General features: G+C 42.9%; 2 protein-coding genes across 16 annotated transcripts in view; one reads left to right on the forward strand and one right to left on the reverse strand.

The window, feature by feature from the left end:
* Window positions 1–6,816, reverse strand: part of METTL5 (methyltransferase like 5) — a 13,313-nt gene extending 6,497 nt beyond the window's left edge. For 2 of the 4 annotated variants that reach the window (XM_009182413.2, XM_003907584.2), the window contains exons 1-5: window positions 6,729–6,816; window positions 6,349–6,500; window positions 3,168–3,282; window positions 2,297–2,478; window positions 1,077–1,159 (exon numbers count right to left, since the gene is read on the reverse strand). In XM_009182413.2, the coding sequence (XP_009180677.1) occupies window positions 1,077–1,159; window positions 2,297–2,478; window positions 3,168–3,282; window positions 6,349–6,457 (489 nt within the window). In that variant the 5' untranslated portion in view covers window positions 6,458–6,500; window positions 6,729–6,816. Of the gene's footprint in view, window positions 1–1,076; window positions 1,160–2,296; window positions 2,479–3,167; window positions 3,283–6,348; window positions 6,501–6,642 lie in introns of all 4 variants that reach the window. The other 2 variants (XM_009182414.3, XM_003907585.2) reach the window with 2 other exon arrangements.
* Window positions 6,817–9,294: 2,478 nt separating this feature from the next.
* UBR3 (ubiquitin protein ligase E3 component n-recognin 3) overlaps window positions 9,295–24,299 on the forward strand; it is a 263,282-nt gene continuing 248,277 nt past the window's right edge. For 9 of the 12 annotated variants that reach the window (XR_004176549.1, XM_031651341.1, XM_031651343.1 and 6 more), the window contains exon 1: window positions 9,361–9,905. Coding sequence is in view for 11 of the 12 variants with exons in the window: in XM_031651341.1 (XP_031507201.1) it covers window positions 9,361–9,905 (545 nt within the window). In the remaining variant the exon portion in view is untranslated. Of the gene's footprint in view, window positions 9,906–24,299 lie in introns of all 12 variants that reach the window. The other 3 variants (XM_031651339.1, XM_031651340.1, XM_031651349.1) reach the window with 2 other exon arrangements.

Genomic DNA, 24,299 nt, shown 5'->3' on the forward strand with positions numbered 1-24,299 from the left:
TTTAACTAGTGTTTGCTTTCATATATAGTGAGGATTTATTTACTAGCTATGTTGTGTCCTGTTGCTTGCCTACATGTACCACTACTTATTGTTAGCAGTATAGTTCTTTTTAGCTGTTATATTTTATGCTTTTTAAAAGGTTATCAGATACCATGTAACTAGAATGTATTATTTCCAACTGAGTTCTTATACACTGTATTTACATGAATTAACTATTTTTCCTACAAAATCACTTTAAAATCTTTGAATACATGTATGATTTAAATAATAGTAGCTAGCACATAGCAATTACACATGTCAGACACTGATATAAGTGCTTTGTAAATATTAACTCATGTAATCCTCACAATTCTTATGAATTATTGGGTACTCTTAGTCCCTTACACTTAGAATACAGGTGAGGATAGTACAGATGACAAAAGCTCAATTACCTTGATGATGAAGCTCAATTACCTTGACCAAGATAATGCTGGGAGGCAGCAGAGCTTGGATCTGAACCCAGAAAGTCTGGTCTAGCTTCAGAATCTCCGTTCCTAACCACCATGTTATACTGACACTAAAAAAATGTACTGCCCTTCCCCCCAGTTTCCTGGAATACAACTTATATACCTCTCCGTGTGTTACATGCTGCAAAAGTAATAATAGAATAGCTGATTTCTGAACTCAGATCTGTTTAGCTCCAGGCTCAGTGTTCTGAAAACCTGGCCTTATTGCCTCCCTTAAGTACATCAGGCCACACGGGGACAATGGGGCAAAAGGGATCAACTAAGACTTACTCAGATAAACCAAAACATACCATAATCCTAGTTACAACACACTTCTCTACTCCTGAGTTATAGTATCTCTTCTGGCAACAGTTCCTGTCTGAAAAAATCTTTGAGGAAAGAAGTCTTATAGCTCAGAAAAAGGCCAATCAGATGCTAGCTGGTTAAGCAGAAAATTTAGTTCTAAGTTTCATATGTCAAAAAGGTCAGGAGAAATAGATATTGTGGTATCTAGTATTCACAGCAAATCCTAAAAACACTGTCATGAATTTAAAAATAAATGCCACAGAGTATCAGATGATTTGAACTTACTTCTCTAGTTGAGGATTTGTGTAAGGAATATACTGCTGTTCTTGCCATTTCCAAAGCAGTCTTTAGAAAAGCCATATCTGTCCCTGTGAAGAGTAGAAAAAAACCTCCTATTTACCTATCAAAATAGAAGATTAAGTTAGTAGGATTTAGAAACATTTTCTTCCAAACTTCAAAATAGCCACCTTGAAATCTTTCAGCAATAAGGGTACAAATAAACTATCAAAATATTATTTTAAGGTTGGTAGGATAAAACCAGAATTTCACTGTCTTGGTTAAATAAGGATAAAGTAAAAAATTTAGTATTATATTCCAACATTAATGACTTTCAAAAAGGGGAGAAGGAAACGCGTAGAGTAGTATTCAGAATCCTCTTGGTGGGGACAGGGTACTTTTTAAACTATGCATGTTTTTTCCTACCCTCACTGACTTCCTAACCTCCTTGCCCACAGTACCCACAAAATTAACAGCCACAGTGAGTCACTGTTACTGGTGGGCACATGTAGAAACCCTTGGGTGTGTTAAGACATTAAAAAACCGGTTCTAAAAGTATAAAATTCTTTGTATGTTTCATATTCATTCATAAGGGTTAGGCAAATTATTCCTGAAAGAAAATGGGAGATATACAATAAATGACATGACTATCTTTGTTTACTTAATACAAATCTGTAAAAACAAAAGTTGAAAAACTCAATTTCTTAGCCATGCACTAAACAAATTGAAATTTAAATTATAAGAATTACACAGGTAAGAGATTGGTTTACTTAAGAGTAATAAAATCACTTAGCCTTGGTTTATTTAATGAAGAGTGATAAAATCACTTAGCCGAAACAGTCAGTGATAAAAAGGGTTTTTATTTTTGTTTTATTTTTTCTAGACAGGGTCTTGCTGTTACCAAGGCTGAAGTGCAGTGGCACATTCATAGCTCATGGCAGCCTTCAATACCTGAGCTCAGGTGATCCTCCCACCTCAGCCTTCTGAGTAGCTAGGACCATAGGCACACCACCGCACTTGGCAAATTAAAATTTTTGTGTGTGTGTGTGTAGAGGCAGGGTCTAACTATGTTGCCCAGGATGGCTACCAACTCCTGGCCCCAAAAGATCCTCCTGTATCAGCCTCCCAAAGCACTGGTATTACACGCCTGAGCCACTGCGCCTGGCCTTAAAAATAGCTTTAAAATCTTTTCTATAAATATACCAATATACCCGATTCTTGTTACAAACCTTTATTATTTTTGGTTCCAAAGGGAGGATTCATAATCACTGTATCGAATGACTTGGACATTCTGTTAGATAATAAGCACACATCACATTGAACCATGTCAATATTTGTTAACTCAAACTCTTCCACATTCCTATTAAATATTTCCAATGCATCTTCATCTATGTCAAATCCAACACACAACCTATAAATACAAAACACACACAAAGAGTGGCGATTTATAGCTCCCAAGGAAAAACAAAACCAAAATTAGCTTTTTTCTTTTTAATCATGTATCTTTCTAACCCAATTAGCAAAGTAAGAGTGAGTGTTTTCTTCTTCTTCTTCTTTTTTTTTTTTTTCTTTTTTCAGACAGGATCTTGCTGTGCTACCCAGGTGAGTGTAGTGATGCCATCTTGCACTGCAGCCTCGACCTCCTAGGCTCAAGCAATCCTCCCACCTTAGCCTCCCAAGTAGCTGGGACCACATCCAGCTAATTTTTGTACTTTTGTAGACATGGGGTTCCACCATGTTGCCCAGGCTGGTCTCAAACTCCTGGGCTCAAGTAATCTGCCCACTTTGGCCTCCCAAAGTGTTGGGATTACAGGCGTGAGCCACTGTGCCTGGTCAAGTGTTGCTTTTCAATAGCATAATTTCCAAACCTGGCAGGGGTTGGAAACTCAGGTTTGTATAAAAGGAACTGCTGCTTTTACCATTTTTATTTATATTTTGTAGTTTGTTTAGATCTTCTGCCGGTTCAAAATGTATTCAGTATCAGATTTTTGCTCCCTATATCTCATTCTGTGGAGTCTCATAAATATAATTCAGTTAATCCCATTGATGCTCCTTATTAAAGCCACCCAATACCCAAATAGCATATATTGCATTACCTACCCTGCTCCTAACATTGCAGTTCCAATGCTAAGTACTCCACAACCACATCCTAGATCTGCAACGACTTTATTTTCAATGTCATCATACGTGTTATGGATTGTATAGAGCATACATGCTAAAAAATTAAAAAAAAATTAGAGAATAAGTAAGCAAGCTGATGACTAAAATCTTATTTGTGCATTACTCAGTCTTCCCCTAAATGCCATTCCAGATTATTTTTTTAAAAGATAAGGTGTAATAATTTGGTATGTAGTAAGAGGCACCATAAAGGAAGCTAATACCCACCAGTGGTTCTCAAAAAATAGTCTCTGCGGCCGGGCGCGGTGGCTCAAGCCTGTAATCCCAGCACTTTGGGAGGCCGAGACGGGCGGATCACGAGGTCAGGAGATCAAGACCATCCTGGCTAACACGGTGAAACCCCGTCTCTACTAAAAAAAAAATACAAAAAAACTAGCCGGGCGAGGTGGCGGGCGCCTGTAGTCCCAGCTACTCGGGAGGCTGAGGCAGGAGAATGGCGTGAACCCGGGAGGCGGAGCTTGCAGTGAGCTGAGATCCGGCCACTGCACTCCAGCCTGGGCAGCAGAGCGAGACTCCGTCTCAAAAAAAAAAAAAAAAAAAAAATAGTCTCTGCTAGCAATGCCAAGAATGACAAAACTGTGACCAGTCTCTGATGTAAAATGGAAAAAAAAGTCAAAACGTTTAGTTTTTCCTCAGCTTGTTAAGAACATTGCCATACACTCATATTGGTTCTTTCTTTGATGCTGAAATATTTTTTTGAAAGAACATTAAGAGTAAATAGGTTTTAAAAAAATCCTTTCTTGTCAACATAAATTTAGCAACTCTGTATCAGTTTCCTAAATTGTTTTGAAATTTTACTTATCTGTGAAATCTATAAGACTAGAAACCACTATCAAACAAGCATTAGCATCACAAAGACACAAAACCTTTTTTTCTTTTCTTTTCTTTTTTTTTTTTAAACACAGACAGGTTCTCACTATATTGCCATGCTGGTCTCGAACTCCAGGGCTTAAGCGATTTTTCCCACCCCAGCCTCCCAAAGTGTTGGGATTACAGACATGAGCCACTGCACCCAACCACAGAACTTTGCTGTAGCAAGTTTGTCACCAGAACACAAGCACCATAAGCTCTGCAATGTAGCCTTTAGACACGTAAACTCATGGTCTACAGACATATATATATATTCATAATCTACAAATGAGACCTGATAATAGAACTACTGGGTGTTAGATATACTGAAGGTTAAACATGAATACCACCACCACTGATATTTCCCTGAAGATATCTGAACCCAGCAAGGACTGCTGGCCATTGATACCCAAGGATCCAGAGGTTTTTTTGTTGTTGTTTTTTTCAGAGATGGGGTCTATCTCTATAACCCAGGCTGGGGTGCAGTGGTGGGATCAGAGCTCACTGCAGCCTGAAACTCCAGGGCTCAAGCAATTCTCCTGCCTTAGTAACAGCGGCTGGGACTATAGGCGCATACTACTACACCCGGCTAATTTATTTATTTATTTATTTATTTATTTATTTTTATTTTTATTTTTTTTTGAGACGGAGTCTTGCTCTGTCGCCCAAGCTGGAGTGCAGTGGCGCGATCCTGGCTCACTGCAAGCTCCACCTCCCGGGTTCATGCCATTCTCCTGCCCCAGCCTCCCGAGTAGCTGGGACTACAGGCGCCCGCCACCTCGCCTGGCTCATTTTTTGTATTTTTAGTAGAGACAGGGTTTCACCGTGGTCTTGATCTCCTGACCTTGTGATTCGCCTGCCTCGGCCTCCCAAAGTGCTGGGATTACAGGCGTGAGCCACCGCGCCCGGCCTATTTATTTATTTTTAAGAGCCGGGGTCTCACTGTGTTGCCCAGGCTGATCTTGAACTCCTGGCCTCAAGTCATCCTCTTGCCTTGGTTTCCCAAAGTGCTGGGATTATAGGGATGAGCCACCATACTTGGCCAGATTGTTATTATATTTTAAATTGGATTCCACTAAAAAAACCTACAGTCAGAAGACTAGTAAGTCATTATTTGAGAAAACTGGTCTTAACCTAGACACAGTAGTTTTGTGTGAATTTTTGGTTGGAATTATGACAGTATCTTGGAGTTAAGTGTAAATACACACGTGTCCTCCTTGACTTTTACTGGCAGCTTAGAAACAACTATTTTGGAACTGGAAAAAACTCCTCCTTGCAGGTACTCTCAGAAAATTAATTTTCCTAAGGGGCCAGGCTCAGTGGCTCATGCCTGTAATCTCAGCACTTCTTGAGGCCAAGGTGGGAGGATCACTTCAGCCCAGGAGTTTGAGACCATCTTGGGCAACATAGCAAGACCCTGTCTCTACAAAAAATAACAAATATTAGCCAGCGTGATGGTGCATGCCTGTAGTCCCAGCTACTCAGGAGGCTTAGGTAGGAGGATTACTTGAGTCCTGGAGGTCAAGGCTGCAGTTGCCGTGATCATGCCACTGCACTTTAGCCTGGGTGACAGAGTGAGACCCCCATCTCATAAAATAGTAATAATAAATTTTTTTCCCCTAAGGCTTCCCAATGACTTGAGTAACATAAATATATGTTTTCCTGTATTCTCTCTTGTACTCCCAGTATCAGTGTCTGGCATGAAGCAACAACACTAATACTCAGAAAATCTGTTAAAATTAATATGCATGCTCATCTTTATACAGCACATACTCTGATTTTGTTAAACTATCCTTCCACTATCAACTCTGGTATTCATTTCTAGGGCAGAGTATAGCACAAGATTCCTTGCCTAGGCAATTAGTAGCAATAGGAAATTGATCCTTATTTAGTAAATGTTTACTGAGCTCCTAAATAATACCAGCGACTCTTCTAGGCACTGGGAACTCAAGTATGAACGAGACTAACAAATTCCTTGTCCCCAAAGAGATTATAATGTGAGAAGAGAAAAAAACACATTAAAAATACTGTTTGGCAGTGTTAAGGGATATGCAGAAAACCAGACAGTAAAACGATAGTGAGTGTGTGTGTGGAGGGCGTGCTGTAAGCTGCAGTGTCAAGGAAGACCTAACTAGGTGATCTTTGGGCAAAATTTCTCTAGACATTATCTGTATCCAAATAACTGTTCTATTTTTATCACAGAGTAGACTGGACTAACGCCGAAAGCAGGGGCGTGGTGAACCAGCCGCCCTACCTGCAATGTGCGGCCTGGTAGGATACTGTTCTAGAAGTAGCTTGGGCTTTTCGAATCCATCCACTTGTTGCAGGCGACTCTCTAGTTCCTTAAGCCTTAATTTCTTCATTTTGTTTTAAAGTATGGACTCGTAGGGTTTGCAGGCACAGGATCTGCGGAGAAATCTATTGAACTGGGATTTTGTTTCCTCCCTACCCCCAACCTTCTCCCCCTTTTCAGCACCGCTGGCCGGACCCGAAGACGCGCCCTAAGGAGACGCCGGGACGCAGGGCACGGGACGAGCCTCTGACCCACCTCCCGGGTAACCCACACCACCCCAGGAGACGGCGGCGGCGCGTGGCTGGAGCAGCCCCAGGATCCCTCGCGCCACGACAACACACCTCTTGGGGCGACCCGCACCTCGGCCGGGGCCGGAAGCGCCAACCCGCAAGCGCGCACGCGTTCGCCGCCCAGCGGCCCGGCGCCGAGCTGCAACTTTTGTCCTGAGCCGGGGTTCCGCTGGCCACCTGGGGGCCTCATTACCCCATCCCCTCCACCTGCAAAGCCTGCGCTACTCGCTGACCCACGGCCAGTCCTCGCCGCCTATCGCCTGCTCGTTACTCTCTAGTTTGCCATGAGTACCTGCGGGCCCTCAAAGGATGGGGAAAGACAGAGTGAAAGGGATGCGGAAGAGAAAGTCACAGTCACTTTGTTGTATGGCCCAGAGTGACTCTTCTTGTTTCCCAAGTCTCGGCTCAGAAAGTAGCGATGTCCATTCATCTTTACCTCCTTCGCCATTCTCATGCCTTACTTTATTGTAACTTTGTTTCCCAATTTTTAGGTCATTTGTGCCACTTGCAATTCTCACAGAAGTGGTGATGTCAAAGAAACCCAAAGAAGAGATAGCGGATGGGCCGGGCGCGGTGGCTCACGCCTGTAATCCCAGCACTTTGGGAGGCCGAGGCAGGCGAATCACGAGGTCAGGAGATCGAGACCATCCTGGCTAACACGGTGAAACCCTATCTCTACTAAAAATACAAAAAAATTGGCCGGGCGTGGTGGCGGGCCCTTGTAGTCCCAGCTACTCGGGAGGTTGAGGCAGGAGAATGGCGTGAACCCGGGAGGCGGAGCTTGCAGTGAGCCGAGATCGTGCAGTGCACTCCAGCCTGGGCGACAGAGCAAGACTCTGTCTCAGAAAAAAAAAAAAAAAAAGAAGAGTGGAAACGAAAGAATAGGTAGCGGTGTCAAATGGAAAGAGGTCGGGCTTCATAAAGTAGGAGCAGAAACCAAGTTGTAGCAGATTGTGGAGTGAATGGAAGTTTAGAAAGAAGAAAGAGTAAATATGAACAATTAAACGTGGCCCCGGACGCGGTGGCTCACTCCTGTAATCCCAGCATTTTGGGAGGCCGAGATGGGCGGATCGCTTGAGACCGGAGTTTGAGACCAGCCTGGGCAACGTAAGGAGACCCTGTATCTACTAAAAATACAAAAATTAGCTGGGTGTGATGGCGCGAGCCTGTGGTCCCAGCTGCTCCGGTGGCTGGGGTGGGAAAATCGCTTGAACCCGGGATGCAAAGCTTCCAGTGATCTGAAATTGCACCACTGCACTCCAGCCTGGTTGACAGTGAGACCCTGTCTCAAAAAAAAAAAAAAAAAAAAAAAAAAAGAAAGAGAAAGAGAAAGGCGGCCTACGAAAAGAAGAGAATGGTTGATGCTTAGTAATGGGGGAAGCTTTATTGTTTTTTCAACGATTTTTAAGACAGGAGGAGACAAATTCTGACAAGAATTGAGCTAATAGAAAGAGAGGTGTTAAAAATACAAGAGGATATTGGATAGAGTTGGGATCCTGAGAAGGCAGGATCCAGTGGTTAAGTAAAAGGATTGCAGGACTGTATTTAAGCCTGTGGATGGACACCTCTTTGCATTTTTAAAGGAAGAAGAAAAAGAGTGAATGGATGATGACGAAGTAGAGAAGTGTCTGAGGCTGCTACTTCCTAGGAATGGTAGAATTCAAAGTTTTCTGTTATGAGAATCAAATGAGTTAAAGCATACAAAGTTTTAGCATGTAAAGTTGATACATAAAGTTTTATTTAGTTTATAATTTAGTGATTCATAAAATTATTGAGCAAATTTAACTTATCACTGTTATATGATGATCGTGACATACTTAACTAATGTAGAAGACCAGGACTGTAAAATAACCTGTCTTAATTATGTTTCATTCATTTCAAACACACGGTTATGGATTGGAAACACCCCTGTTCTTCTTTGATGTTGTTGTTTTTTTGAGACGGAGTCCCGCTTTGTCTCCCAGGCTGGAGTGCAGTGACGTGATCTTGGCTCACTACAACTTCTGCCTCCTGGGTTCAAGCGATTCTCCTACCTCAGCCTCCCGAGTAGCTGGTATTACAGGCGTGCGCCACCACGCCCGGCTAATTTTTGTATTTTCAGTAGAGACAGGGTTTCACCATGTCAGCCAGGCTCATCTCAAACTCCTGACCTCAAGTAATCCGCCTGCCTCGGCCTCCCAAAGTGCTGGGATTACAGCTATGAGCCACTGCGCCCGGCCTTCTGTTTTTCTTTGGATTGCTCTTCCTACAGTTTGTTTTCCTTAAGTTGGGGTCTCACTCTGTCGCCCGCTGGACTTTGATAACAATAGGAATGTACATCTTACACAAAATGCAGATGCTTAAAGTACATCTGAAAGATGATGTGAATAATTCCTGTAGTCTATGCAAATATAGAAATAATTGCCCTTATTAAAGACTTCCTATAAGGTGAGTCCTTTATTTCAGTAGCTTTTAACTTAGAAAGTTGGGAGCCTAGCTTGGTCCAGAGGCACCCAGGCGGGAGGGCGGGGAGAAGGCTCTGCAGCCCGAGGGGGCGTGTGCAGGGGCGGGGCCGCGGGCGGAGGAGCGCGGACGCTCCGGGTATCGCGAGAGTTGGGCGGGCCGAGCAATCGCAGCAGTCTATTCCCTCACTCTCCCTGGAGGAGCCGCTGGCCCTGGACTCTCCAAATTCTGAGCTCTCATCATGGCGGCGGCGGCCGCGGCGGCCGTCGGGGGCCAGCAGCCGTCACAGCCCGAGCTGCCCGCGTCGGGGCTGGCCCTAGACAAGGCGGCCACCGCCGCGCACCTCAAGGCGGCCCTCAGCCGGCCGGACAACCGCGCAGGTGCTGAGGAGCTGCAGGCGCTGCTGGAGCGGGTGCTGAGCGCCGAGCGGCCGCTGGCCGCGGCTGCCGGCGGCGAGGACGCGGCGGCGGCCGGAGGCGGGGGCGGTCCGGGGGCCGCCGAGGAGGAGGCCTTGGAGTGGTGTAAGTGCCTTCTGGCGGGCGGCGGCGGCTACGACGAGTTCTGCGCGGCGGTGCGGGCCTACGATCCCGCGGCGCTCTGCGGCCTGGTCTGGACAGCCAACTTCGTGGCCTACCGCTGCCGGACGTGCGGCATCTCGCCCTGCATGTCGCTGTGCGCCGAGTGCTTCCACCAGGGCGACCACACCGGACACGACTTCAACATGTTCCGTAGCCAGGCCGGGGGCGCCTGCGACTGTGGGGACAGCAACGTGATGCGGGAGAGCGGGTGAGTGGAGCCGTCCCCGCGGGCGAGGCGACCCTGGGCCGGGGACGTCGCGGGAGGGCCTGGAGCGGGGCGCCGGGAGCCCACTCTTGAGCTGTCAAGGGGAGGGTGCGGGGGAGGGTGCAGCCACGGGGGGATGGAGGTGACTGAGCTGTCAGCGGTGGAAAGGGGGTGGGGAGCAGAAAGCAGGGAGAGGAGAGCGTAGAGCATGTTTAGGAAACCGGGCTGTGAATTATGGGGAAGCCAGGGTGGATAAATGATAGCGAGAAAAGAGCCAGTGTATGGGTTAGGAGGGGAGTGAGGGGGAAAGGATTTTTGGGGAAGCTCGTGTCGAGCTGTCAAGTGTGTACTTGTTGGCAAAGGCTATAAAGCCTGGTTCTTGGGAAGAGACTTAGGTTGTGATTTGGATTGGCTGGGAGGGGTTGTTATTGGGGACTGTATTGGCTCGCGGGATGATGAGAGCTGGGGAGGTGGTCTTGTACGTGCAGGGAAGGACGCTTGAGGAAAAGGTCTTCTGAACTGCCAGTGTGTCTGTCAGTATGAGAGAAGGAGCTCTTGAGGGTTGAGGGAGGAGGGAAGGGGAGGGGCCTGCATGAAAAGTGACTGTTGAGCTGTCAGTGGAGTATTTGGTATGCTGGGATGACATTTAGAATTGGGCTACTGAGCAGTCCGTTACAGAATACCCGCCGTACCAGGAGAACGAACAAAATACTGAGCGAACTAGGAATCAAGTGATAGGTCTTCTCCAGTTAAGGGCACTTTATTCACTCACTGATATGTGAACATCTAAGAGGAGACAACAAATGCCCTTTTGACAGGAGCGATACGTCAGATGTTGGGACTTATGAGAGAAGACATTTCAGAGTTTGCAGTGAGTTACAGAGAGTTAGTACATGTAGAGTCTTGGCTTGGAACGTGATGTCAATGTCAGGGACAGTCTGAGAAAAAAGGAAAAAGTGAAAGGGGCGATTTTGGATAGGCAGTAGTTGAAAGAATATTAGCAACTACTAGTTGCTAGCAGTTATTAAACTTCTTCAATTTTCAGGTCTTAGGATTAATGACAGAGTACAATCTTTTTTATAAATGGTCACCTTTTTTTTGGGAGTACTTGTAAGGTTACTGTTACTCTAAAATGTTTGTACCTACTATGTGCAAGCAAGGCTTCTTGGATATTAAAAATGAATGAAACATTGACCAACCCCTTACTCTACTTGCACTGGAGTAGAAAGTAATAAATTCCTTAAACAATAACTTGATAACTAGAGGAGGGAGAGGAGGTTTCTGTCCAGAGGGAGTAAGAAAAAGTCTTCAGAAAGAAGGTATTTTGATTTTGCTAATAATAATAACATAATTGCAGCTAACATTTGAGTTTTTATTTATTTATTTATTTACTTATTTTTTAAAGATGGAGTTTCGCTCTTGTTGCCCAGGCTGGAATGCAATGGCGCGATCTCGGCTCACCGCAACCTCCGCCCCCTGGGTTCAAGCGATTCTCCTGCCTCAGCCTCCCAAGTAGCTGGGATTACAGTCATGCACCACCACGCCCGGCTAATTTTGTATTTTTTTTTTTTTTTTTAGTAGAGACAGGGTTTCTCCATGTCGGTCAGGCTAGTCACGAATTCCCGACCTCAGGTGATCTGCCTGCCTTGGCCTCACAAGTGCTGGGATTACAGGCGTGAGCCACTGCGCCCGGCCAACATTTGAGTTCTTGAACTGTATTTCTGACACTTTAAAAGTACTTTTAAAAATTTTATATTTGAATAGATAAAATATATAGCTAATAAAGCAGATACACACACACACACACACACACACAGAGTTGGAAATTTTTCTCCCATCTAGTCTTCCATCTGTCCAGTTCCTTCCTGCTTAGTTTCTCTTAGTGCAGAACAAGCAAGGATGTTTCCTAGTTTTTCAGTCTCTTTTTGTGCAAAGGGTTGCATACTTTCCACTGTTTTACATCTTGCATTTTTTAGTTATCTTAGATGTATTTTTCTTATTAAAAAATCAGTGTCGTCATTCAATTTTTTTTTTTTTAAACTGCTGCATAGTGTTACATGTTTTGAATTTGCCATTCTTTTTTTAAATTTCTTTTTAAATTTTTTGTGTGTGTGTGTGTGTGAATTTGCCATTCTTGATTTAATGTCTCTTCATGGGCATTTGACTTTCCAGTATAAAATTAACAACGTGGTATTAACTGTCTTTTCCCACCTAGTCAAGAGGGTCAGTGGGATAAATTCTCAAACGTGTGTTTTCCAAATTGCCCCCCTGAGGCTTAGTACTAATTACTGTATGAGACTGCCTGTTTTCCAACAGCCTCATCAACAGAGTAGTAGTAAAAATTTGGACTTTTATCTATCTGTTTGGTTAAAAGTGGCCAAATTCTAGCTGTTTTACGTGATTTAACTTATTCTTTGACTCTGAGATTGTTACTTTTATTATTTTCATTGTACAGAAGAGGGAAGTAGGGCAGAGTTAAAAAAAAACTTGCTCAAGATTGCATTGGCGGTAAGCTAGGCACGCTGGCTCCAGGGCTCCAGAGCTGGTCTAGTCAACCATTTCTCTTTACTGCCTCTACTAAATAGCATTCTTACTGGTTTTTCTTTTCAATTCTATGTTTTATCTTTTTTTTCTTTTCTTTCTTTTTTTTTTTTTTTACTTAATATGTTATTCTTATTTGGGCCTTCGTTTCTTTCTTTTTAAACTTTTTTGTTTGTTTTTGTTTTAAAGAAGCACATCAGAACAGGAGTTGGAGCAATCCTTTACTGATAGACATTTTTATTTCTTGGACTGGGTTAGCATTTAGGAAAGCCTCCAGAGAACCTGAAGGTAGGAAATGACATTGATTCTTTCCTGACTTTTGGAATACAGTGGTAATTATCAGATTATTGAGGATGAGATGCAAGTTTGATTGCTTGTGATGCTTCAGTGTACTACCAGAAATATGTCAGTGAGTTTCTTTGAAGGTATTCATACAGTTTTAGGGTATCCAGGCTATAGATAGTCAACATCCTAACCTCATGGTATTTGCTTTTACTGGTGTCTCATAGGTAAGTATTATTTTCCCAGTCTGGCAACCCTCTATGAGTTGATACATAATATTTAAAGATTTATTATTATCTCTGTCTGAAACCAGAACCATTGCCTATATGTGTCAGCAGTTGCCATGTCCAGTTTCATAAAGGGCAAGATTGAACAATAAACAGTATGGTGGCCATGTGATTATTCTGAATTTTTTATAACTGCTTGGATTGGATAGAGTAATTTTTCTGGGCTATACAACTAATTTACTGCCTCAAGAGACATAGGTGATGTTGACTAGCTTTGCAACCTAAAAGACTGCCTGTGGAACCTTTTTAGAACTGGAAATCATCAACAGCTTATAACAGTGTTCTCATGGGCAAAGCTGGACTACCCTGGCATGAACAGAATGTTTGAACTTTTCTAAGTTTTTGATATTTTAAAAACCCGTTTAGGTTGCCGAAGATTGAATGTGTGTTGATTTTGGGGTTTTTATTCTAACTGCCATAAAAGTTTGTAAATTTCATGGTCAGTCACTTTTAGAGAAGGATTCCTTTTCTTCTGCTGTATTTGTGCTCTTAGTAAATGAGAATACATCTTGCTGTGCCATAATCCTTTTCACAAGTGTCTGACTGTTGCCTGTAGGATGTTCAGTGATTGGAGTTGGAGAAGGATCTTGAATCCATCACAGCTGTATTTATATTTAATTTTCAAATTAGCAATTATAGAACTATGGGGAGGATTTAGTTATTTTTGACTGAGTACTATTGGTATAATCAATGTGGCAGTATTAGCAGATATACAAACCAAAGGAAGAAAACAATTGAGGATTCATTTGTGGGATGAGATCACAAAGGCTATGGAAACTGTGTACTAATAACTGTATGTGGCCGGGCGCAGTGGCTCACACCTGCAATCCCACACTTTGGGAGGCCAAGGTGGGCGGATCACAAGGTCAGGAGATCAAGACCATCCTGGCTAACATGGCGAAACCCTGTCTCTACTAAAAATACAAAAAATTAGCCGGGCGTGGTGGTGGGTGCTTGTAGTCCCAGCTATTCGGGAGGCTGAGGCAGGAGAATGGCATGAACCTTGGAGGTGGAGCTTAGAGTGAGCTGAGATCTTGCCACTGCACTCCAGCCTGGGCGACAGAGCGAGACTCCGTCTCAGGAAAAAAAACAAAACAAAAAAAACAAAACAGCTGTATACGTAACTACAGTTTTGCCACTAGTGAGTAAATGCAATGCGGTCATTGTCAGAAATGCTTCATGGGGGCTGGGTGCGGTGGCCCACACCTGTAATCCCAGCACTTTGGGAGGCCAAGGTGGGCAGATCACCTTAAGTTGGGAGTTCAAGACCAGCCTGACCAACATGGAGAAACCCCATCTCTACTAAAAATTCAAAATTATCTGGGCGTGGTGGCACATGCCTGTAATCCCAGTTACTCCGGAGGCTGAGACAGGAGAATCGCTTGAGCCCGGGAGGCAGAGGTTACGGTGAGCCAAGATCATGCCATTGCACTCCAGCCTGAACAACAAGAGTGAAACTCCATCTGGAAAAAAAAAATGCTTTATGGGTGGATTAACTCAAAACAAAATGAAAGAAAACAAAATAGCCTGTAATGGAAAGTCTAAAATGCACTCGTTCCTCAGTATATGGTATATATTGGAGACTGGTTCCAGAATACCCACCTGCCACCCACTCTCCAGGGTATACTGAAATCCTGCTTGTAAGAAAAGTCTGCCCTTCATGTATGTGAGTGTCAGATCCCATGAATTCTGTATTTTCGATCCATGTTTGGTTTAAAAATCCTTGTATAAGTGGAACCCTTGCTGTTCAAACTAGTGTTGTTCAAGGGTCAACTGTAATGTCTGACTGGCTGGTTTTGGGCGTTGATGGGATACTAACCGGAAACTGGGATTTTAAACATTTATTTCTCAAATTTTGGTGCAGAAAATGAGGAGTTTCATGTTCTGTCCTATATTACAGATATTTTTGTCTCCTTGCTTGTTCTTGCTCACATATTCTAAGCTCCTTAAAAGATAAGGACCTCATTTTGCTATTAGCCAGAGGCCAGCACAGTCTCTTGTACTTAGTAGGTGTCAGTAATTTTGAATTAAATTGGATAAAAACGTGGCTGCTATACTCAAAAAGTTGCTGTCAGATTACATTGCTTTAGTTATTTGTGAGGTCGTATTGATTATTAAATCCATAGCAACTTTTTTCAGAGTGCTTTCATTTTTTTTAATTTCGGAAGTAATACACATTGATTATAACATAAACATAAGTGGATAAAGTAAAAAGTAAAGGTGCCTTTCTCCATCCTACCCCTCAGTAAGAAATTTCCCTTTCTTTTGAGCTTACTTATGTATTTAAAAGACATTAGTTATAATTTATCGAGCATTTCTAGTTTTTTTTTTTTAGAGACAGGTTCTCGCAGTGTCTCCCAGGCTTGAGTGCAGTGGTGTGACATCACAGCTCACTGCAGCCTCTACCTCCCAGGCTCAAGTGATTTCCCACCTCACCTTCCCAAGTCCCCTATAGGGACACACCACTACACCCAGCTACATTTTTTTTTGTTTTTTTTTGTAGAGATGATATTTCACCACGTTGGCCAGGCTGATCTTGAACTCCTGGCTTCAAGCAGTCCATCTGCCTCAGCCTCTCAAAGGGCTGGGATTATAGGCATGGGCCAGAGTGTGGTGCCTGGCCTGTGTTGTGGAAGGTTTTTAGGTTTTTTGATCTGTGGTAGCCAGAAATTGAACCATGTGAATGTCTGGTTGAATAGTGTTACTCTCTTTAGTATCTTGCTTTTTTCCCCTTAACATATTTATGGACACTATCTCGAAAGTTGAACTGCTTCATTTTTGAAGTTAAATAGTATTTCATTGTATTTCCATGTTTTTGTAATGTACTGTGATTTTTGCAGTCAGTTCCCTACTGATAGACATTTAAATTGTTTCCAGACTTGGGCTATTGTAAACATTGTTGCAGCAAGTATTCTTGTATACGCTTCTTCATATGTGTGTGAGCTTATGTTTGAGGATAAATTCCTAGAAGTTATATCTTGGTTGAAGGAAATGTGCAAATTCAACTTTGATAGAACCCTCCAAAGAAATTAATTTACATTCCTGCCAACAATGTATGAAACAGTTTGTTTCCCCATATCCTGGCAGTATATATGGTGGTATCAATGTTTCTGATCTTTGCTGCTCTCATAAGGAAAAGTGGTATCTTGTTTCTTTTTTTTTTTTTTGAGACAGAGTCTCGCTCTGTCACCCAGGCTGGAGTACCGTGGCGTGATCTCGGCTCTCTGCAAGCTCTGCCTCTTGGGTTCACGCCATTCTCCTGCTTCAGCCTCCCGAGTAGCTGGGACTACAGGCGACCGCCACCGTGCCCGGCTAATTTTTTTGTATTTTTAGTAGAGACGGGGTTCACCGTGGTCTCAATCTCCTGACCTCGTGATCCGCCCGCCTTGGCCTCCCAAAGTGCTGGGATTACAGGCGTGAGACACCGCGCCCGGCCTCTTGTTTCATTTGTTATCTCCCCGTCCCACTGCTCTTTCTTCCCAGCCAGGACTATTTTGAAGCAAATATCAGATGCCTTATAATTTAATTTAAAAATATTTGAGTATGCATCTGAGTAAATAGATGTGAACTCTAAAACATAACTCAAGTGTCCATCAGCGGATGAATGGATACACAATATGTGGAGTGTCCATAAATGAAATATTTAGCCTTAAAAATTATAAAATTCTGACATGTTAGAATGTTACAATGTAGATAAACCTTGGAGACATTATGCCAAATGAAATAAGCCCATCACAAAAGAACAGATGCTTCTGTTTATGTGAAGTGCCAGGAATAGTCAAATTCATACAGACAGAAAGCAGAATAGTGATTATCAGAGGCCAAGGGAAGGGGAGATTGGGGAGTTATTTATTTATTTATTTATTTATTTTTTTGAGACTCACTCTGGCATTTATTATTTTTTTGAGTCTCACTCTGTTGCCCAGGCTGGAGTGCAGTGGCACGATATCGGCTCACTGCAAGCTCTACCTCCTGGGTTCACGCCTTTCTCCTGCCTCAGCCTCCCTAATAACTGGGACTACAGGCGCCCGCCACCACGCCCAGCTAATTTTTTGTATTTTTAGTAGAGACGGGGTTTCACCACGTTAGCCAGGATGGTCTCGATCACCTGACCTCGTGATCTGCCCGCCTCGGCCTCCCAAAGTGCTGGGATTACAGGCATGAGCCACCATGCCCGGCCTGGGGAATTATTTATTTATTTATTTATTTAACAGATACAGAGTTTCAGTTTGGGTAGATGAAAACGTCCTTGAGATCGATGGTTGTGATGGTTGCAAAACAATGTGAATGTACTTAATGCCACTAAACTGTACATTTAAGATGGTTTTAAATGGTAAATTTTATGTTATTTATATTTTACCACAATTAAAAAATAATGTCAGGCATAGTGGCTTACACCTATAGTCCCAGCTATTCCCAAGGCTGAGATGGGAGTATTGCTTGAGCCTGGGAGTAAGAGGCTGCAGTGCATTATGATCAGACCTGTGAATAGTCACTGCACTCCAGCCTCAGCAACATGAAGAGACCTCATCTCTTGAAAACAAAGCAAAAAACAAACAAAAAACTCCCCCAAAACCACAATACCAATACTACACCTAAAATATTTTTTTGTTTGTTTGCTTGCTCGTTTTGAGATGGAGTCTCACTCTGTCACCAGGCTGGAGTGCAGTGGCGTGATCTCGGCTCACTGCAACCTCTGCCTCCTGGGTTCAAGCGATTCTCCTGCCTCAACCTCCTGAGTAGCTGGAACTACAGGCGCATGCCACCACGCCTGGCTAATTTTTTGTATTTTTAGTGGAGGTGGGGTTTCACCATATTGGTCAGACTGGTCTGGAATTGCTGACCTCAGGCAATTCAACTGCCACAGCCTCCCAAAGTAGTACTGGGATTGCAGGTGTGACCCACCACACCTGGCCTAATTTTTTAATCATTACAAAACTCAGTTAAAACTATTTTCAATTATGAAACAATTTGAATTTACAGAAAATTACAAAAGTAATATAACAGATACCTTTGTACTTACCATTGAGATGAATAGATGTTAATCTTTTGCCATGTTTGCTATAGAGCTGCTTTTAGTCAAAACCCCAAAGAAAGGTCAACCCACCTCTCCCTTCCTTTCTCTTTCCCTCTCCAGAAGTTACCATTTTCCTGAAATTCCTGTGCCACATATATATATATATATATATATATATATTTTTTTTTTTTTTTTTTTTTTTTGAGATGGAGATTCACTCTGTCCCCTAGGCTGAAGTGCCGTGGTGCGATCTCGGCTCACTGCAACCTCCGCCTCCTGAATTCAAGCAATTCTTCTACCTCAGCCTCCTGAGTAGCTGGGATTACAGAGGGCTGCCACCATGCCCAGCTAATTTTTGTATTTTTAGTAGAGACGGGGTTTTACCATATTGGCCAGGCTGGTCTCGAACTCCTGACCTCAGGTGATCTTCCCGCCTCAGCCTTCCAGAGTGCTGGGATTACAGGCATGGGCCACCATGCCTGTCCCATCAGGAATTTGAGGTCTTGTTTTTCTGCTTATCGAAACTTGGTATTAATGAGAATACGTGGACACAGGGAGGGGAGCAACACACACTGGGGCCTGTTGGGTGGGGGACAGGGAGAGGGAGAGCATCAGAAAAAATAGCTAATGCATGCTGGGCTTCATACCTCGGTGACGGGTTGATAGGTGCACCAAACCACCACGGCAAACATTTACCTATGTGACCTGTACATCCTGCACATGTACTTCAGAACTTAAAAAAAAAAAAACCAAAAAACACTTGTTGTTATATATATAAATTTATAATAATTTACCAATCTGTTGGATACAGACGTCTTTTTAAAATTTATGTTTTCTTGAGTAGTGAAGTTGAACATCTTTTCATATGTTTTGGGGCCATTTGGGCATCTTCGCTGGTGAACTGCTGGTTTATATTGCCTGTTTTGTTGTTTTTCTGTTTTACTGAGTTTTAAGAATGCTGTACGTACTCTAGATGCTGATCCTTTGGTTGTATAAATACCTGATTTCATCTTCTAGTTTGTGTCTTTTTACCTTGAAATACATAATTTTGTTGTAAACGATTTTAAATTAAAAATGTAGTTTTTCTTCTACAGTTTGTATTATTTTTATTTTGTTAAAGAAATCTTCACTCTGGTTTTAAAAAATGCTTATATGTTTTCTACTAAAAGATTTAAGGTTTTTCATTGTACACTTAGGTCTTTTGTCTATCTGGAATTTATTTTTACATGTAGTATGAGATTGAGGTCTGTATTAGTCTGTTTTCACACTGCTATAAAGAACTGCCTGGGCCGGGCGCGGTGGCTCAAGCCTGTAATCCCAGCACTTTGGGAGGCCGAGACGGGCGGATCACGAGGTCAGGAGATCGAGACCATCCTGGCTAACACCGTGAAACCCCGTCTCTACTAAAAATACAAAAAAAAAACTAGCCGGGCGAGGTGGCGGGCGCCTGTAGTCCCAGCTACTTGGGAGGCTGAGGCAGAAGAATGGCGTAAACCCGGGAGGCGGAGCTTGCAGTGAGCTGAGATCCGGCCACTGCACTCCAGCCCGGGCTACCGAGCAAGACTCCGCCTCAAAAAAAAAAAAAAAAAAAAAAAAAAAAGAACTGCCTGGCTGGGCGTGTTGGCTCACGCCTGTAATTCCAGCACTTTGGGAAGCCGAGGCAGGTGGATCACCTGAGGTTGGGAGTTCGAGACCAGCCTGACCAACATGGAGAAACCCCGTCTCTCCTAAAAATACAAAATTAGCCAGGCGTGGTAGCACATGGCTGTAATCCCAGCTACTTGGGAGGCTGAGGCAAGAGAATTGCTTGAACCCAGGAGGCAGAAGTTGCGGTAAGCTGAGATCATGCTATTGCACTCCAGTCTGGGCAACAGGAGGAAAACTCTGTCTCAAAAAAAAAAAAAAAAAAAAAAAAGAAGAAAAAAGAATTGCTAGAGACTGGGTGATTTATAAAGGAAAGAGGTTTAATTGACTCATAGTTCAACATGGCTGGGGAGGCCTCAGGAAACTTATAATCATGGTAGGAGGCACCTCATCACAGCAGCAGGAGGGAGAAGAAGCAAGCAGGGGAAATGCCAGATGCTTATAAAACCATCACATCTCGTGAGAACTCACTCGCTATCATGAGAACAACATAGGGCAAACTATCCCCATGATCCAGTTACCTCCACCTCATCCTACCCTTGACACATGGGGATTATGAGGATTACAATTCAGGATGAGATTTTGGGTGGGGACACAGCCAAACCATATCATTAGATCTAATTTTATCTTTTTCAATATGAGGATTCACTTATTGAACATTTTTTTTCTCCATTGATCTATAGTGTCACCTCTATCACATACCATACCTCCTATGTGTATCCTAAGCTCTCTATTGTATTGATATGTCTCTTGTAGCAATACCATCCTACTTTTTTAGAACATTAAAATGTATTTTGATATGGCAGGATTTCTGTATTACTACTCTTCAAAAGGATTTTTGGCTGTTCTTGGTCCCTGTTTTCATTTGAATTTCAGGAGCTTGTCAAGTTGTTTGGAAAACTTCTGTTAAGATGTTGACTGGCATCACATTAAATATGAGGAGGTTGCAGAAAGATACATGTTCAAGTATATTCATTGTAACACTGAAACAGGGAAAAATGGAAACAATGAGATTAGTTAACTGTAGTTTAATCATTAATGGAATACTTTATGGTAGAATACATAAATTGCCATCCATCTTAGTCTGTGCTGATATTATACCAGACTGAGTAATTTAGAACAGAAATTTATTTCTTCCAGTCTGGAGGCTGGGAAGTCCGAGATTAAGGCTTTGTATGTGTGTATGTGTGTCTGGTGAGGCTTTCTTATTGCATCCTCACATGGCAGAAGCTGGGAAGAGGGCAAATGGGGCCTAAGCTAGTTCCCTCCAGCACTTGCTTAAGTTAAAGCCCTAATGGACTTAATCACATCCCCAAAGACTTCTGCCTTTTAATACCACCACAATGGAGATTAAGTTTCAATGTGAATTTTGGAGGGGACACACATTCAGACTGTGGTGCTCTGCCTCTGCCCCTTGCCCGCACAAAGTTTATGTCCTTGTCACCTACAAATATTCATTCCATTCCAGTAGCCCCAGAAGTCTTAACTTGTTCTAGCACCAGCTCAAAAGTCTAAAGTTGAGAGTCTTTCTTATCTAAATATCATTTCAATCAGATATGGTGAGACTCAAAGATATGCTTCATCCTGTGGCAGATTTCTCTCTAGCTGTGAACCTGTGAAGTCCAACAAGTTACCTGTTTTCAAAATACAGTGTCTACACTGTTGGTGGGAATGTAAATTATTAATAGTAATGCCACTATGGAGAACAGTATGGAGGTTCCTCAGAAAACTAAAAATAGATCACCATAGTAGTAATTCCACTACTGGGTATATATCAACAAAAAAGGGAAATCAGTATATGAAAAAGAGACGTGAAGTTCCATGTTTATTGCAGCACTATTCAGAGTAGCCAAAATATGGAATCAACTTAAATGCCCACCAATGGAAGAATGGATAAAGAAAATGTGGCATATATGCACAATGGAATATTATTCAGCCATAAAAATGAAATCTTGTCATTTGTAGCAACGTGGGTGGGACTGGTGGTTATTATGTTAAGTGAAATAAGCCGAGGGCGGAAAGACAAATACCACATGTTTTCACTCATGTGTGGGAGCTAAAAAAGTGGATCTCATGAAGATAGAGAGTAGATTGGTGGTTACCAGAGGGAAGGGTAGAAAGGAGGAGGGGGATAAAGATAAGTTAATTGGTGGGTACAAATACATGGTTTGATGGAAGAAATAAGACCTAATGTTATATAGATCAGTAGGGTAACAGTAGTTTACAATAATCCATTGTAAATTACAAAATAGCTAGAAGAGAAGAATTTGAATGGCTGTAGCATAAAAAGACAAATATTTAAGGTGGTGGTATTCCAAGTACATTGATTTGATCTTTACAAATTATATGAATGTATTACATTATTACATGTACTCAGAAACTATGTACATCTATTATGCATCAGATAAAACACACACACACACTAACACACACATATACTGCAATGGTGAGAGAGGCAAGCACAGATGTTTTCATTATGAAGGGAGGAATAGGCAAGAAGAGAGGAGTGACCGATCCCAAGTAAGTGCAAAACTCAGTAAGGCAAACAACATTAAATCCTAAGGCTTGAGAATAATTGTCTTGCTTTCTGGACACACTGTGTTGGGGGTTGGGTCCCCAAGGTGTAAGAATTAAAGAAAGAGGAAAGAAACACGAAAGGTGGCTTGCCGGTCAAGACTGATTTATTTTAGAGAAAACAAACCTGACGGGAGCCTTCTGGCCAAGTTAGGCCCAGTGTCTTACAGACTGAGAGTTTTTAAGGATTCAGGGTGGGAGAGTTTATCAGAGGCTTGGACTGCTTCTGTGTGTCTTTGTTGTGATTATCTGGGAAGGAGAGTTGTGTGTCTTCCCATACATTTTTCTGCAACTACAGGCATACCCCCGAGTCTGCTTTTAGCTTCCCTATCTTAGTTCACCTGATGGGAAAGGAATGTGCTTATTAAGACCCACTGTTTTACTGGGGCCTCTTGTATGAACGTGAAGTTTGGCAGTTACCCTAGAGACTTTCCCCCCACCTCCCTCTGGGCCTGAGCTGTCTTATCTGTATTTTACTGTCTGCTCTTTCTGGCTGCTTGTAGTTAGCAGAGAAGTTATTTCCTTGAAATGCATGAGACTAGAAAGGAAGCTGGAACTGAAAGTGGCAGTGTCTGACTGAGATGATGGTGCTCCTCCTCTGTCACAAGGCTGCTGGTGGCTGCACCCCTGTAGCCTCTGTTGGGTGCAGTCCACACTGTACCTCTTACCAGTTGGAATCAGGTACCTGTGGCTCTCCTAGGCTAGAGTTGCAGGTTGGTGACTATGTGACTATGATTCTGGGGTTTTGGGGCCAACCCTGCCCCCACAGCTCTACTGGGTATTGCCCTTGTGGAGACTCTCTCTGGTGGACCTGCCCCCCGCCGACCCCACCGCTGGCTCCACTAGGCATTGCCCTCGTGTGGACTCTGCTGCTGACTTGCCCTGTGACAGTTCGCCCTGTGACAGTTCTCTGCCTGGGCCTCAGGCTCTCTGGTACATCCTTTGAAATTTAGCAACATGTGGACACTTGGGAAGGCTGCTTACTGCTTGTTCCTTTGGGAGTGGCAGCCTTAGCAGCATCCGGGCCCACTTGAACTACAGGTGGGGTGCAAGGGGCACTGCATTGGAATGCAGGGAGCAGAGACTTGAGTTGGTGCTGTGCAGCAAGCCCTGAGGCTCCATAGGTACCCTGGACCTCTCCCTTGAAACAGTTCTGCCCTCAAGGCCCCGGCATTCTGGGCCTGTGATGGGTATGGCTGTCTCAAAGATCTCAACAGCTTTTAGGGTCATTCTTCCATTGTCTTGATGAAATAGTCACACCTTGGCCACGCCCTTTATTTTTTTCTCCTAAGCATACTTTTTTATTCTTTACCTGGCCTGGTTGAGAATTTTCCAAATCTTTACATTCTGTGTCTTTCTCAATTATAAATTTCATCTTCACATCATTGTCTCTCTTTGGATTTTACTATAAGCAGCCAAGAGGAGCCATGCAATATCCTAAACACTTTGCTTAGAGATTTTTTTCTGCTAAATATCCTAGTTTATAGCTCTTAAATTTTGCCTTTCACAAAGTAGTAGGACATGGATATAATTCAGCCAATTTGTTTTTTGCCATTTTGTAAAAAGAATGGTCTTTCCTCCAGTTTTTGATACGATATTCCTCATTTCTGCTTAAGAGATCATCAGAATGGCCTTTATTCATATTTCTACCAAAATTTCATTCTTCCTTTGGGCCCTCACTGGAACTATCTTTAATGCTTCTTTTATGGCAATCTAAGCTTTTCCTAGCATTCACTTCAAAACTACTCCAGCCTCTACCTATTACCCAGTTCCACATTTTCAGGTATTTGTTATAGCAACAACATCACTTCTCCATATCAATTTCTGGCTTAGTTCATCTGTGCTAGTATAACAAAATACTTGAGACTGAGTAATAAAGAACATAAATTATTTCTTACAGTTTGAAGGCTGGGAAGTCCAAGATCAAAGCACTCATATTTGGGGTCTGGTGAGGGCCTTCTGCTGCATCCTCACATGGTGGAAGGGATGAAAAGGGCAAAAGGGGCAGATCTTGTGTCCTCATATGGTAGAAGAGTGGATAAGCAAAAGGGA

The sequence above is a fragment of the Papio anubis genome, chromosome 10 (assembly GCF_008728515.1).
Source record: "Papio anubis isolate 15944 chromosome 10, Panubis1.0, whole genome shotgun sequence".
NCBI classification, from domain to species: domain Eukaryota; kingdom Metazoa; phylum Chordata; class Mammalia; order Primates; family Cercopithecidae; genus Papio; species Papio anubis.